Genomic DNA, 14,305 nt, shown 5'->3' on the forward strand with positions numbered 1-14,305 from the left:
TATTCCGTAAGTCGGTCACCCCTAACGCGAATCGCGTTACCCACGCGCACCTATCATCTGCAACCGCCCATTATGCCACCAAAACGCATACAATCAAGCAGAAGCTCCCTTGAACAGGAGGGCAGGGTCTTATTAGCTATCGAAGCTATCAAAAAACAGGAAATATCCTCTATTACTGATGCAGCGCGTCGTTTTCAAGTACGTCGCACTACCCTCCGCCGCGGCCCCGCAGGCTACACAAGTCGCAGTGACACCCGCGCGAATGGCTCTAAATTAACACAATTCGAGGAGGAGTTGCTTCTATGGGATATTCCCCATAGATCGACGTGGAGCAGCGCCTAGGCCGTCTCACGTACGAGAAATGGCGGATCTCCTACTTGCGAAGCGGGGCGAGTCACCAATTCAGACAGTCGGCGGAAAATGGGTCTATGACTTTACTCAACGGCAACCGGAGCTCACGACATGTTTCTCGAGGCGAAGCGCACCGTCTACTTCCTATGAATGAGAAGCAGAAACAAAAACGTAAACGATCGACTAGAAGAATACCAGGTGAAAGTGGAATGATCGTTCCGGAGAGCCAGGAGATCACACAGGCTGCTATTGAAGCCGTTGAAGCTCCAATAACGATCCCAGCGCGGCCGGCTATACCAGCTTCTATTCCACCTCGGCCGGCCAGATGGAAGCTACCAACGTGTGGAAAGTGTGGTAATGAAGGGCACAGAGCAAATCATTGTTCTAGTAGATGCCTTTTTTGATAGATTGGCGTTATATTTTTTAGAAAATACATTTAAAAACAGGATAGCGGTTGGACGACTGCGATATGCAAATCAAATACTGATCCTTTAGGGCCGCTCGCTCACGAAATACGTTAACATTGCTTGTTGTTGCCTTGTTTTTTCAGGCGAGAAGAACAATCTGACCGCAAGAAAAATTAGTTTTATCAGGAGACTTCCTCCCAACTATTTGAGATTGATATTGGATGAATAGATACACTATGTAGCGCTGCAATTGGATTCAACTTGCAAGGGTTCAAAATTATTGCAAGATAAAATTCATGGCAAGCATAAGGAAATATTGATAAGATTCATGAAAATATGGGGAACACTTCTTATCAACATTGCAAATCCCATACATCCACTAGGCCTTTTTCCAAATTCCATTTCTCTTCACATAAGCCAGGTCAACTTTCTACTGGAAATTGAATACCATCAAATAGGCCCTCCCATCCACGCCACTGATGGCACATGCGATGAATACTTCTCCCGCTCTCTGGAAAGAAAGCTGCTCTTTCCCAATCAATCACCCCTGCAACTGCATCCAGATTTGGATGCAGTACAATGTTTGAGAGATCCCAATCCATATGTGACAATACCGGTAGGCTAAAAGGATTGATTTGATGGATGAGAGGTACATTGTCTTGTTCGTATGACCGGAGAAAATCCTTTGTGGACACGAAAGGTCCACGGTGAGGAAGCTGACTATGAATAATTTCTCCTGAGCCGCTTAAGGATCGTACGCCTCTAGCATCATTAGGGACATTAGCAAGCTCCTTAATATAATTCTGTACTTGGAGCCGGATCCCTTCTTGTTGGCGAGGGGAAATTTTATCCCACATAGGACCTTCAAATATTGTTATACCTGGGATTCGCTCAAAAACATTGAACCTACACTTATTAGTTATTATTTGCAAACGTATTTAGATGGCTACTCACCCGTTCCCTTGGTATATGAGCTTCGGTACTGGAATGTTCGTGTACTGACGAACAATTTCCATAGTGCGTAATTCATTTTCATCACGCTGTGAGATTGTAGATGTATCAGGCTGGTAACCATCAAAGCCAAGCTCACCAGGCTTGAGCCTTTTTTTCACGACATATCCCTCAAACATATAAACATATCGATCAAAGGGTGGAATAGGCAGAGCTTCAGGTTGGCATTTCTCAAGCCATTCTTTATCAGTGGAAGATATCATTTCGGTCTGGTCAGGCGGCAAGGAAATGCATCTTGGTATGGAAAGAAGCGGGGGAAAGAAAGTCTGAAAAGAGTGTCTATCAGTAGTCATATGCCGCGTATGTGCGCACGAGCCATGTAAGCTGTCGTCTGCATTTGGTGCGGGCTTAGTGCCTAGCTGGGGCTCTTGCGTATCCCCTCGTCCGTCCGCACTAGTCCAATTAGCGTGGTTTTTTAGAGTCATACAGCTAGTGTAGTAATGACGCGCTTTTATTAGTTAATTACTTCAAAATCTAGTAATCAGACGTATTAGTATAATTATTAGTAATTAATTCGAACTATGAAATTCATCCTAATATCGACCTTTCAAATATAGCGCTATATTACTACATTAGGCGTACCTAGATCTAGATTATGCTACTTATAAACCCTTTATTTCACCCTTATTCCTCTTATACTAATACTATAAATAAGCTTATTGCCTATTTAGCTGAATTCGCTAGTGATTTAGCCCTAAACATAGCCTTACTAGGTTAATATCTTCTACTTCTACAAAGGCAAAGAGGTCCTTATAGAGCTTCTTACGAAAGCCTAGCTGACTAGGTAATCTAGCGCTTCCCTACTACTACTTATAGATATACTGAATTCCAAAAGCATTAATAATTATAGCGTTAAGAAAGAAGCAAAGAAGGGGAAACTAATTGCGATCGCTCTACGATAGATTTTATAGGGAGACCTATATTAATTAATAATATTAATGCTACCTATATAATGGTTATAGTCATTAATAGTAATAGGGATTTCTAATTTCTTCCTAGCTTTAATCCTAAAAGGCGTATAAGATATTATAGTATTTATAGAGGTTACTACTAGCCGCCTCCGCTTAGTAGAGATAAAGACATCTAGCGAATAGATAGTAGATAGTAGAAGTACTATATTACTATCCTACTAAGCTAGACAAAGGACCCCTTAAGCTTTAGAAGCATACTAATAAGAGCTCATAAATTTTAGTAATGCCTACTTTTAGTTAGAAAAATACACTAATTGAAATCACGCTAAAGGGACTGGTGTGGACGGACGAGGGGATAGCTACGATTTTGGCATCAAATAATAGCATAGGGCGTAATACGAAATATGCCGTTGAGTACACGTTCTCAACTGGCTTGGTTCATGAGATATTTAAAAATTCGATTTGGCGCTTAAGTTGTTATCATCCGGTCTCAGATCGCCTTTTCTAACAGAAATTCTGCCACTCGAAGAAAAAGTCCCAGGGCCTCCGAAGTAGGGTTACGTTAAAAAAGGCTGCAAAGCAACACCCAAAGTATTGGCGGAGGCTGGGATGCGTGCAGTATATCACTATGCAAAATCCATCTCAGACCATGGGTCTCATTCGCTCTGATTAATAACGGCAGAATGAAGGTTCCTGCAGCACCATGAACAAGGTCGATCGCATGCTTCACAAGAGCGTCGTCACCCAGCCGAAGGACGTTTTCGAACACAGTTTCCAGACGACCTCCCTTGCTATCGATCAGGATAACAAACCTCTTCATCCTTTTTTTTTTGGATATTTCCCACATTACTCTTTGACTTTTGGGGGGTCTGTAGTATTATCTCCATATGTACTTGGAACTCGAAGGCGATTGAAAGATGTCCAAGTTTAAAAAAAAGACTTCAAACCCGGCTTGCAGGTAGGGAAGGGATAAAAGACAACCAGGGAGATAAGCGTAACAACAGTTATTCAAGGTTATTATGCTATCTGGAAATCAATTTATATCTACAGGTAAGTCCTGTAAACTCCACACCTGAGCGGTCGCTGCCCCAGTAGGCAAGGTCTACCTGCTATTACTTTGCCTCAAGTTACATGTTTAAGTTTACAGCAAGGCTTTTCTTGGTTAAAATGAATGGCATTCCCTTCAGCGACATGGCTTGTATCTATTTCCACAATTTCACAGGCAAGCAATCACGGGACAACATACAAAACACTCGACTTGCCGTTGTCAGATCATCAGAAAATTTCCAGCTCAGTGCTTGGGAAACTCTGCAGCCAATGTGCCGTTATCTTTGGTAACCACTGGCCGTGATTCGGTCATCACTCCCACCATGCGTGACCACTTTGTCTTACTTGGGTTTCGCCACTGGTGCAGGGTCGAGCGTTGGATAGTCAGGTCGCCTTCTTTGATGATCCGCTGCTCGCCGTTGGACAGCGTAAGCTCTATCTCACCGTATACCTGGATGACGAAGTCCAGACTGACGGTACGGTGCATGGGGCTCGCGGAGTCTGGGGGTGTATCGATATACCAGACATTGGCACCACCACCGGGTTTCACCAAAGAAGGGACATCAGTCAGGGCGGTTTCGTAAAGGTCGAGATCGTTGTCGGCTGTAAGGCTTACCGGCGGACGGTCAGTGGTGTAGCCTATTCTCATCAAAGCACCGCCAAGATCGTTCACGACGGGCAGGGACTCGTTGACGGCCTTAGAGAAAAAAGAGTTGCCACTATCATCGTTGTCGGTGATGTAGCGCTGGGGATTGGGAAGCGGATAGGCAGACATGTTGGAATTTTCTCTGATCGACAAATGATCAATATTTTCAAGATTGTGGCGGGGGGGGTGAACTGCGTAAGGCCGTGGGTGACTCCGAGGCATGCAAGGGCGACATAAAGGCAAATAAAAAGCATTCTGTCAAACTTTCCAACGGCTCTCGGTTTTCACATGCACCGTGACTTGATGCAGCTTTCCGAGCTCAGAATGGCCTCATCTTTTATTCTGCTCTTTGAATGGTCCCCAATTCAACAAATGAGTTCACGCCCCACGCACTATCAAGATGCATCCTGCAGTGAGCCAATCACGGGTGATCCCGAGGCTCTAACCCCGGATCCCGAGCTCTAACGTCTCAGCTCCCAGGCTCAATCAAAACCACCTGACCCTGCGAGGGACTTTTTGTAGCAGATAGACAACATTCGCCTCAGGTTCTTAATAGAAATTGCGTGCTCGGGCACTTTCTAGATTTTGTTGATCACGATAGCAGTGAGTTTCTTACGCGTCTTATAAGCACTAATGAACCCTTGTCACAAGCAACATTGACACAGGCCATACGGGAAATATGCGCCGATCTCTAGATGGCTACGCAGAAAATTGCAGGCTCCAATCTCAACGATCTCATACTCCGCTGCCTGTCGCTTTTCTGTCAGTGAAGAAGTACTCTAGATAGACACCCTGTGGGAATGGAAAATGCTACAGGAGGATGAAATGTACTTTCTTTTACTTTGTCAACTTAGACTGAGGGTGCTTTCCATTACTGCTGAATGCTCGCTATATACTTTCGGCTTTCACCATGCAGTTTTCAGAATTCAACTTAATCTTTTGGCCATCTTCTCAAGGTCGACTTTCCAAAGAAAGGTTTAGCTAGCGGTCCGCTGGGTACTGGGACTTTTTGTAAAGAAGGAAGAAATCGATAGGAAAGTATTATTACCGGAAAACGGAAAATCACGTATCCAGGGGAGAAAAAACATCAAAATACTACCCAGCGAAAGGGCCCCGGAACTACCGAATGAATGTTTTCACATCATTCTCCGATTGGCTGTTGCAGCTCGGCCTCGGGATTGAAGCTCGGAATGAGACTTGATTGGCAGATACAACAAAGAGCTGCGCATGGTCTTAGGCGGTGTGCGTGGAAAGACATCGCGCTGATGCCTAGGGACACTTGCCACCTACAACCTCCATCTGAGTAACCAGACGAAGCCGCCACCACTGAAGCGATGGGAAAGTCCTCCAGGCGTGCATTTGCAACACCTCATGTCTTCTGCACCGACTAGAACTGCAGGGTCGCGGCCTAGGAGATACAAAGCGACCCTTGCCTGCGTCACGTGTCGCCGACGCAAGCTTAAGTGTGACGGAGCTCGTCCAGGTAAGGAAAAGACGATGAGATTTAACCTGGCACGAATAACAGCAGCTATTGGCAGTGTGTGAACGGTGTCAAAAGACAAAGGGCCCTCGAGAGGAGTGCAAATACGTCACCCCGAGCTCTCAGAGTCGTGTGCAGCCTCCGTTAACACCGAACCTACCGACTCCTTCGGCGTCGACATTTTCCCTGCCAGAAGCATCGGACGTGCATGAGGATGCCATCGATGAGAATTTTAATCAAACCGTCGGTGACAATGTCAATGAATTCCCCTTTGTGGTCAAGTCCACTATCAACACTAGACTCGGGCTTCCGTCCTGCAAAAAGCGATGCCCAATACCCCTCGCCGATGCGCCGATGTTTGGATCTTTATCAATTCTGCAAGGTCTAGGTGATGAGTTCAATCAGGCAGATGATGTATTACCACCGCGTAAACAGGCCGACCGGCTGGTCTACCTGTATTGGCACTATCTGGAACCCCTAGAGCCTCTTCTTGACGAGAAGCAATTTCACCGCTCCTACCAAATGCTCTTCACCGGTGGAGAGCTCGACGGGGATATGCGTATCTTTCTTGCCACCCTGAATACAATATTTGCTCTTGCCATCCAGCTGCAAGAGTCAACGCCATCACAGCCGAGGGAAAATTCAAGTACGACGTTCTTTCTCCGTGCTTGGCGCTTACTACGTCCGAAGGCGATACTCTGGGATGCTGGGTCATTGGAACTTGTTCAATGCTTGCTTCTAATCAGTCGCTATCTGCAGTGTACCAGAAATCTACATCAAACGTGGATGGCGCTGGGTTCAGCGGTGCGTCTAGCTCAAAGTCTTGGTCTTCACGCTTCCGGCGACGCTTTATCTAGATCTGATCAAGGGGGTTTTGGTAGAGATGGACCTTCACGACACAGGGCTTGGAGGTCTTGTGTGTTCTTGGACAGGTGAGAAATCCTCCGATATTAGTTCTGTGCTGCATGTCTCATTTGATTCAGGAGCCTCTCATGGTCACTCGGACTGCCTCCGACCACCTTCACAGCCCCATTTTCCAATCCTTCCCAACATACTGAAGCAAGCCGACATGATACTCAATCTCCCGGTTTTATTTCTTACAAAATGGGGGAAGTCGACGAATTGACCAGCTACATACTCTCCTCGCAGCGAAACAACAGCTTGACAGATAGCTTAGGATTGCCGCCATTGACTCCATATTCCGACTCAAAGGTTGTATCACGGCTTAATGCCTGTTTGACTGAAATGAAGAAAGAGCTTCCGCTTCCCATACTACTCACTTCCAGTCAAAATGATGCCGCCTCTGGGCCATTGACCTTACTTCACCTTCGGTAAGCACACTACCTCCGTCAAGCTAGTGATCAATCTTTTAAATTCTCTAAATAGGCTCTCCCATGCCCGTATTCTTCTCTTTCGACCAATGCTCGCTCGTCTCTGTCTATCACGTTCCCAAACAAGCGACCTTGTCAATGAAAGCCTAGAAAATCATATGTTACAACACTGCGCCACTCTCTGCATAGAAAGTGCTCGAAACATGATCACTCTTGTACAAGACAGCGCTATGCTAGACCAACATGGCATTGGCGTCCTACCTTGGTGGGTTCGGGTTTTCTACTTCTACATCGCAATTCAACACCTGATCGCTTCAATGCTGCGCCCGGATATTTTTGCCTCTACAGTTCCAGAGGCTTGGGGCACCGCTATGGCTGCCCTCGGAGCACATGAGCCTCTGAGCCAATCGGTCACTCGATGTATGGCAAGTTTTCGGTCTATGTGGCAAAAGGTCTAGATATCAACTGTCAAGAGACTCTAGGGCAATACCCTCCGCCTAAGGTTGAAAGCGAGGTTTTCCAGGATATTTTTGAACACTTGGGCTTCGATATCGATCTACCTACCTTTGACTTAGATAATGCGGCGTGGCTGGGAAACATGGATTGGAATTTATGAAATTATTGACCAATGTCAGCGATGGCTGATGTTTCAAAGGGGAACAAGCATAGGAGATAAGAATATTGATATCTTTAATAAGGCCGTTTCGGTGACGGGAGTACAGGATACCCCAAAATGGCGATCTGTCTCGCTCCGTCTGTGTGATTACCTGGTCGGAAATGACATTTCAACAGGGCGGCCTGGTGATTGGTCAAGTCCATAGAATTGTTACAAAGTCTCAAATGGAAGCGATATCGATACTCATACTCTAGCTCTCAAACACCAGGCCAAAAGATCTCCAAGTGTTAAGGCAATCAGTATAAAAATGATCAAGTGTACAATTCAACACCCACAAACGCTGTCTGCGCACATCGCGGCTGCCGATACCATTTCCTCCAGGGAATGGGTCACGATGGATCTCGTTACGGAATTGCTACAAATCAGGCATGAAGATATCAACGCTGAGGAGGACCTGGAAATGCTCAAATTGTTGGAAATTGGAATGAAACCGGAAACGGGAGTCGTGCATGTGGCTGGAAAATCGGAGGCCGACTTCGTGGGACCATTGAGTTCATAGAGAATCTTCGAAACGGCTAGAGATCTTGAGGTTCTAGAACTGGACTTTTTGCTTAAGATCTGACGCTATTAGGCTTTCCAATACCTTGTAAATTTATTTTCACGAAAACTGATAATGTCTTGTTTCGTAGCACGAGCCATAAGGCCAACATGGAAGCCGACGTGGGAGAAATAGGTGGATCGATGTTTACAGAATCCATATCTTGCTTCAGTTTATTGTTATGAATCACCGCTCATGATCCACTTTGCCCATATGAACACACCTGGAAGGGCCTGTGAACTGTTCCATCTGCTTGGAAGATGTACTGTAGATGCCCCTCGCCTTTCTCCCTGAAGTGGTACTCAGCGGCAGTGTCCAATGGCAAAAATGCCTCACTGTAAGCATTGTCCATCGTTTTGCTAAGGGCTCACTGACTTGCCTAGATATCCGCCGGTGAGCTTGTTGCCGACGGAGGTGATTCTAGTGCGCTTGAGCAGCAACTTGAGCACATATTGCAAAGCTTCAAGGTTGCATTTCGACAAGCGTGCGACATAACGCTGTCAGATGGCTTTGGTCTTGAGCATATCCACAAGGGTCAAAACCCGGAATTGTTCGGACTTTGTTGAGAAATTTCGTGAAGGGTTGAAAGCTTGAAGAAAGCTACACCCGTACTTGAGGTGATATAGAATCTATTGTGTCGGCGTTAGGATTGGCGAAATAGATGGATGCGTTTGTCGATGCAGCTCTAACGTGCGCGGAGCTATTAAAGATTCAATTATTCTCGGGTGCTAAAGCAAGCTAAGTGCCTCATCTGCGGTGATACGGCTCGATGGTAAGAATCGCATCAATCCTCGAGTCACTCGTAGCAGAGGTTTGAGTTTTGGGTCGCGCACGGTCTCCGTAAATTTCCGTTCGAGCTTCGACATAGCGCAATCTTTGAGCGTAATTAGCAACCGATTCCAAAGTTTATCTATTTGCTTACCTTCTACTTCCAGATCGTGACTAGACATCGTCTGCATTGATTTCCACTTAGACTCCCATTCAGTTGGCAGTCTCTCTACGAAGCCAATCATTTGGAAAACCAAAACTTCATCCTCACCAAGATACCAGAATGGGTATGTTGTGAATAGAAAGGAATAGATCTAGAATTTATGTATCAGTAAGCCCGTTTGCTATAAAAGATACATGGCAGCTCACCATGCAACCTGTGCGCCATAAGTCGACGCGATAATCAAAGAAGTTCGTGAAAATCGTCTCAGGTACCCGCAATGTACCTGGCTGAGCCAACCTTTTAGGCTCTTTGCCTTGAAAAAAGCTCTCGCCAAAATCAAGTAGTCGAAAATCTTCGTCATCCTCATCGATCCACTCGACCCATTCTGCTGCCTTGACTAGCTGTTTTGGCAATCCATTTTCTAGAGGCGTGCCATCCACGCGGGTCAACGCCTCGATCTCCGGTAATCCAAGAAATTCAAAAAGTTGCTCCTCTATTGTATTTAATAGATTCGTACAACTAAATGCGATATTCCGACCGCTGATATCTAACACAAAGTAAGTACGATTGTACTAGTACGCCGAAGAAGAAAAAAAGCTTAGACAATGCACTTACCACCATGACATATGCCGGTACTATGGATGAACTTCACAGCATTCAAAAGCTATGTGGATATTCGCATTATGGTTTCCGCGCAGAGCTTATCGTGGCTCTCATGGTAGTCTGCAAGGACTTGATCAACCGAAGGGCCAAGCAATTCAAATACTAGGCATTGATGAATTCCGTTGGGACCTTCGTGAGTAAAGGAATCAAGCAGTTGCACAATATAGTTTGAAGATAGGGTTCTTCGAGAATGCCTCTCAAGATGCTTCAAATTTTGCAACTCTCGAGACACCCCCGAATCTGAGGTCATGATCTTCAACGAGACCCATTGATTTCGGCTAGCCCAAGATTAGCAACGGCTAATCAAAAGCTATTACTCTGTCGATAAACTGACACTCTATCCTTCGCAAGCCATACAGTTGAAAAGCCACCCCACCCTAGCTTATGAAGTACGGTGTAGCAACCATTTTTGAACGTGTCTCCAAGACTGACCGGATGGTAACCCCCAGAATGGTATCTTGATAAGGACTCCTCTGTGTAGAGGAGATTGCTTTGGTTGAATAGAGATATATCCATACTAGTTCAAGGCGGAAGGGAGCTCTCGGGGGCGGTTTCAGATGTCTCGCGAAGCCATGATGACTAATAAGACGTCACGTCTTGGCACATAGAATGATTGGCTTATTGATTGTATACACCACTATCAAGAGCCGCACTCCAACGTCACAAGCGAGCTCGACCAAGCGCGGTCAAGATTGCCCAGCGCATCGCATAGATTCATTTGTGACTGGCAGCAAGTGTGAAACCGACCTCTTCAAAGATAACCTTCCCACCGACGGTCGAGCTCTTTGGCCAGAGAGGAAGTCACTACCAAGTATACAGGGTATCTGGCTTGGTTGGGTCATCGAAGGCTGCTGGGACGGAGAATTTCGCAGCGTCCACAGTCTGCTACGAGCATTGAATTCTGTCATTATACGCTTCTCGTCTCCGGTCGCTCAGTCACGCACCTCTCGCTTCCTAGCCTCTATCAGTAACATTGTGAGAGATCGGCCGATTACGACTATTATTGGTGTCTTGGGCCTGGCAGTGTTCACTCTGATCGTCGGAAGGAAAATATTTCAGATGTCACGGGGCTTTTGTCTTTCTTTACGGTTTCTTCCTGTATTTTTATCTTGAATTAAGCCATATTTCCACTGAGATCTACACAATCGCCTGAGGTTTGAATATGCTGACCTCGGGATACTCTTTGCCAAGCCTTGATATAAGCATCATCCATACGTGACCAGTGGACGTTCTTTGCATTTGGCCACCAAGCTAATAGGAACAATGCCGAGGACTTTCTCGATATCAGATAAGACTTTCGGCGACCCTCACACCAACGTTGATATCTGAGCGAAAAATTTGGGGTTATCACGTGATTTACGGCCCAATGGCGCTGGAACCTCCTCTACCTCGCTACCTCTCGTGCCAATGATTCCAAAATAGAGGTCACAAAATGTCTTGGTTCCCAGCTATCTGAATTATTCCTATCTATTGCGATGATTTTTAGCATTCTGATTATTTAGTCGTTCCGACCAGGCAGCACTTGGTCAATTAAAAAATAAGCAAATAAAAGGAAAATTAATGGTTAACAAGATAAAGAAATAATGTTTGAAAATTAAAGTGCGTGCAATTGGAACAGAGTACAATAACAGTGACTTTACTTCCTCTCCAGAGACATTTCCAGAGCCGGAATCTCGACGTTGAGAGCTTTGCCCTTAGAGTCTAGCGAGAAGACGAATTCATCCAGTCCATGCCCATCATGCTGAAACTTGTCCAGGTCCATCCAGGAGACACACGTCGCAGTGCCGGCATCCGCGAGTTCTGTCTTGTCTTGGAGAACTGCCCTAAAAGCCTGTTTGGATCCCGAGTCATTCTTCTCAATCAGCTGAGTTGGGTATAATCGAATACTCAGGTTTGATGCCTTGGTAATACCCATGATCTCCGCCAGCATCTGCCGGGAATTCGTGCCGTTACTTGTAAATCGCTCAATGTACAGCCCTGGCAGCGAATCATACATGACAGTGATGGATGAATTGAGATTGCCAGATGCCGTATACGCACCGGCAAAGTTTTTTGCGGCCTGATTCAGGGCCGTCTTTATGACTCCGGTCAGTATGCCTTGCATTTTGTCTGCCTGTGCATTCAAGTCAGCAGGCGCTTGGGTGTCGGCAGATAGGATCGCGTAGCCAATCCCGTAGTCTGGTACCAGGCCGAGATACGAGCTGTAGAGGCCCTCGTTGTATCCTTCGTTACTCAGGACGGTATACACGTCCACCATCGAAGTATTCGGGTAATTGCCACCGCTGTAGATGACCCATGGGCTACCGATAGAGTTGGCTGGGTTTGAAGTGTGTGAGACAGGCTTCAACCAGCGGCGTGTTTGGGCTGAGGAGAGCAGGGTTGAGTTTAGAATGGCCTTTCCGGCAATGGCGAGGTCCCTTAGACTACTGAACATGGACGTCGATCTGTAGTAGGATGATTAGTTTTATTTATTGCGCTTGAAGGGTTCAAAACCAACGCTTCAGTCCCTGATCGACGGGTTGACCAGCCACTGGCTTCCTTGCTAACTGGGACGACCCCATTCAATGAGTTCTCCGGTGCAAACACAGTAGTCTCATTCATTCCCAGAGGGTTTAAGATCTGCTTCTGGATAATCGTGTCGAAAGGCTCCCCCGCGTGCTTTTCCAATATATAGCCCAGGAGTTGGAAGGCCATGTTTGAATAACTAGGAGTAGTGCCAGCAGGGGCAACGGGGGTTCGCTTTGCTAGATGCTGAAGGATCTCTGAGACTTGTGTCAGCCGAGATATTGAGAGTGTCTGCTGCACTCCAGGGTATCGTACCATCCGTGTTGCACTGAGAGCTGTCTTTGCAACAAGGCAATCGACTAGGAAAGTGAGGGGGCAATCCAGAATTAGAGGCGCTTTCTTGAATTGCTAAGTCGGCAGAGCAATCTGCACAAGTGAAATTAGCAAGCTTCTTTCTGTCGGCCCTTTCACTTGACATTGAAAACTCACAGTCCCGAGCAATACCACCCATGTGGCTTGTGAGCTGTCCGACAGTAACATCATCCCATTGTACATTGTTGACCGAATCTTGGTTTTTAATAACAAAATTGGAAAGCTCCGGAAGATGTTTAGTCACAGGATCATTCAAGATTTGCTCCCCACCAGCAAGGAGAAGGCTCCATACGGTGAAAATTTCAGTCAGTCCACCGATGCGATAGACACTATTCTGTGTAACATTTTGAGAGACACCTGATGTCTCTCTGAGCACAGGGGAGGTATAATGGTATTGCCAGAAGGTATGTTCGCTCTCCGCGTTCCCCACATTCGACGTGAACAACGCGATGCTGAAGGTGGTGTTAGGCGATATCGGTCCGTTTGTGCTAGTGTCCTTTTTCACTAGGTGGTCAAAGTTTTGAGTAAGATCTTGTAGGACGCCTGCAATCATTGGATCACTCGTATCCAGAGTGTAGGGGGGGTATGGGGACCCAAGCAGTGGACAAGGTGTGAATGCCAAAGTTGACGAGACCAGGAAGAAGAGAGAGGCAAAACCAACAGTTGACGGGATCATAGTGATAGAAGTATCGGAAGAAAAATAATTATTTGAAAATTATACGAAAACTATATCTGGCGCCATTTCTAGGACCTGTTTTATAGAGCACTCGGCTCGGCGATCTGGCTCTTGGCAGCACAAGCGGCTCGGCGATACACGAGACTTGTGGGGGCCAAACTCCAAAATTGCTGGGTATAATTAGACACAGCCCCATTTGTCCTCTATCCTCTGTCCGCTTTTGCTATAGTAAATGAAGAGTCTGATTTAGCAAGATTTTGTTGGTTAAATTCGTGTGGGTTCGGGATTTCCTGGTGACACTCTTTGCGAAAAGTGGTCCATCATCCTGGGTTTAATTCTAGTTATATCCAATTTTCCATCATCTGCTCTATGCAAGGATCGAAAAGACTATCATACGGAAGCTGCGCGTCCTCAAACATAGGCATGAGCGAGTCCACTTGGGGCCAACTAGTCAACTCTGCAGATCCATATTCCGGTGCATGCGAGAAATTATCCACCTCGTCTGTGCCCACGTTACTCGCCACTGCATATTCCTTGCTGTCACTACCGTCGAGTCTGCTCTGAATATATACGATGCGTTTTCTAAAGCCAAAGAAAACATCTCGATCGCCGTTGAAATCTGTGCAGGGAGTCGACAGTGCCCCAACACGGTATCGCAACTGAGCCAATGTCTCAACGAAGGCGGCAGTTTGCTCGCGGTCTAGAGACTGCAATAGTAAGGCGGTAGGCTGTAAGCATCGCAAATGCCATTTGTATCCAC

General features: G+C 46.2%; 3 protein-coding genes across 3 annotated transcripts; 1 reads left to right on the forward strand and 2 right to left on the reverse strand.

The window, feature by feature from the left end:
- Positions 1-3,971: 3,971 nt before the first annotated feature.
- PFLUO_LOCUS2869 (uncharacterized protein) lies at positions 3,972-4,502 on the reverse strand (the record flags this gene model as incomplete). The annotated part of the gene is made up of 1 exon (XM_073780053.1): positions 3,972-4,502. The coding sequence occupies one exon, from the start codon at positions 4,500-4,502 to the stop codon at positions 3,972-3,974; it is 531 nt and encodes a 176-aa protein (XP_073636947.1).
- Positions 4,503-6,207: 1,705 nt separating this feature from the next.
- Positions 6,208-6,710, forward strand: PFLUO_LOCUS2870 (uncharacterized protein; the record flags this gene model as incomplete). The annotated part of the gene is made up of 2 exons (XM_073780054.1): positions 6,208-6,412; positions 6,460-6,710. 2 exons carry the CDS (start codon positions 6,208-6,210, stop codon positions 6,708-6,710), a joined length of 456 nt encoding a protein of 151 aa, XP_073636948.1.
- Positions 6,711-11,628: 4,918 nt separating this feature from the next.
- Positions 11,629-12,686, reverse strand: PFLUO_LOCUS2871 (uncharacterized protein; the record flags this gene model as incomplete). The annotated part of the gene is made up of 2 exons (XM_073780056.1): positions 11,629-12,436; positions 12,490-12,686. 2 exons carry the CDS (start codon positions 12,684-12,686, stop codon positions 11,629-11,631), a joined length of 1,005 nt encoding a protein of 334 aa, XP_073636949.1.
- Positions 12,687-14,305: the final 1,619 nt, after the last annotated feature.

This window comes from Penicillium psychrofluorescens (assembly GCF_964197705.1).
Source record: "Penicillium psychrofluorescens genome assembly, chromosome: 2".
NCBI lineage: Eukaryota > Fungi > Ascomycota > Eurotiomycetes > Eurotiales > Aspergillaceae > Penicillium > Penicillium psychrofluorescens.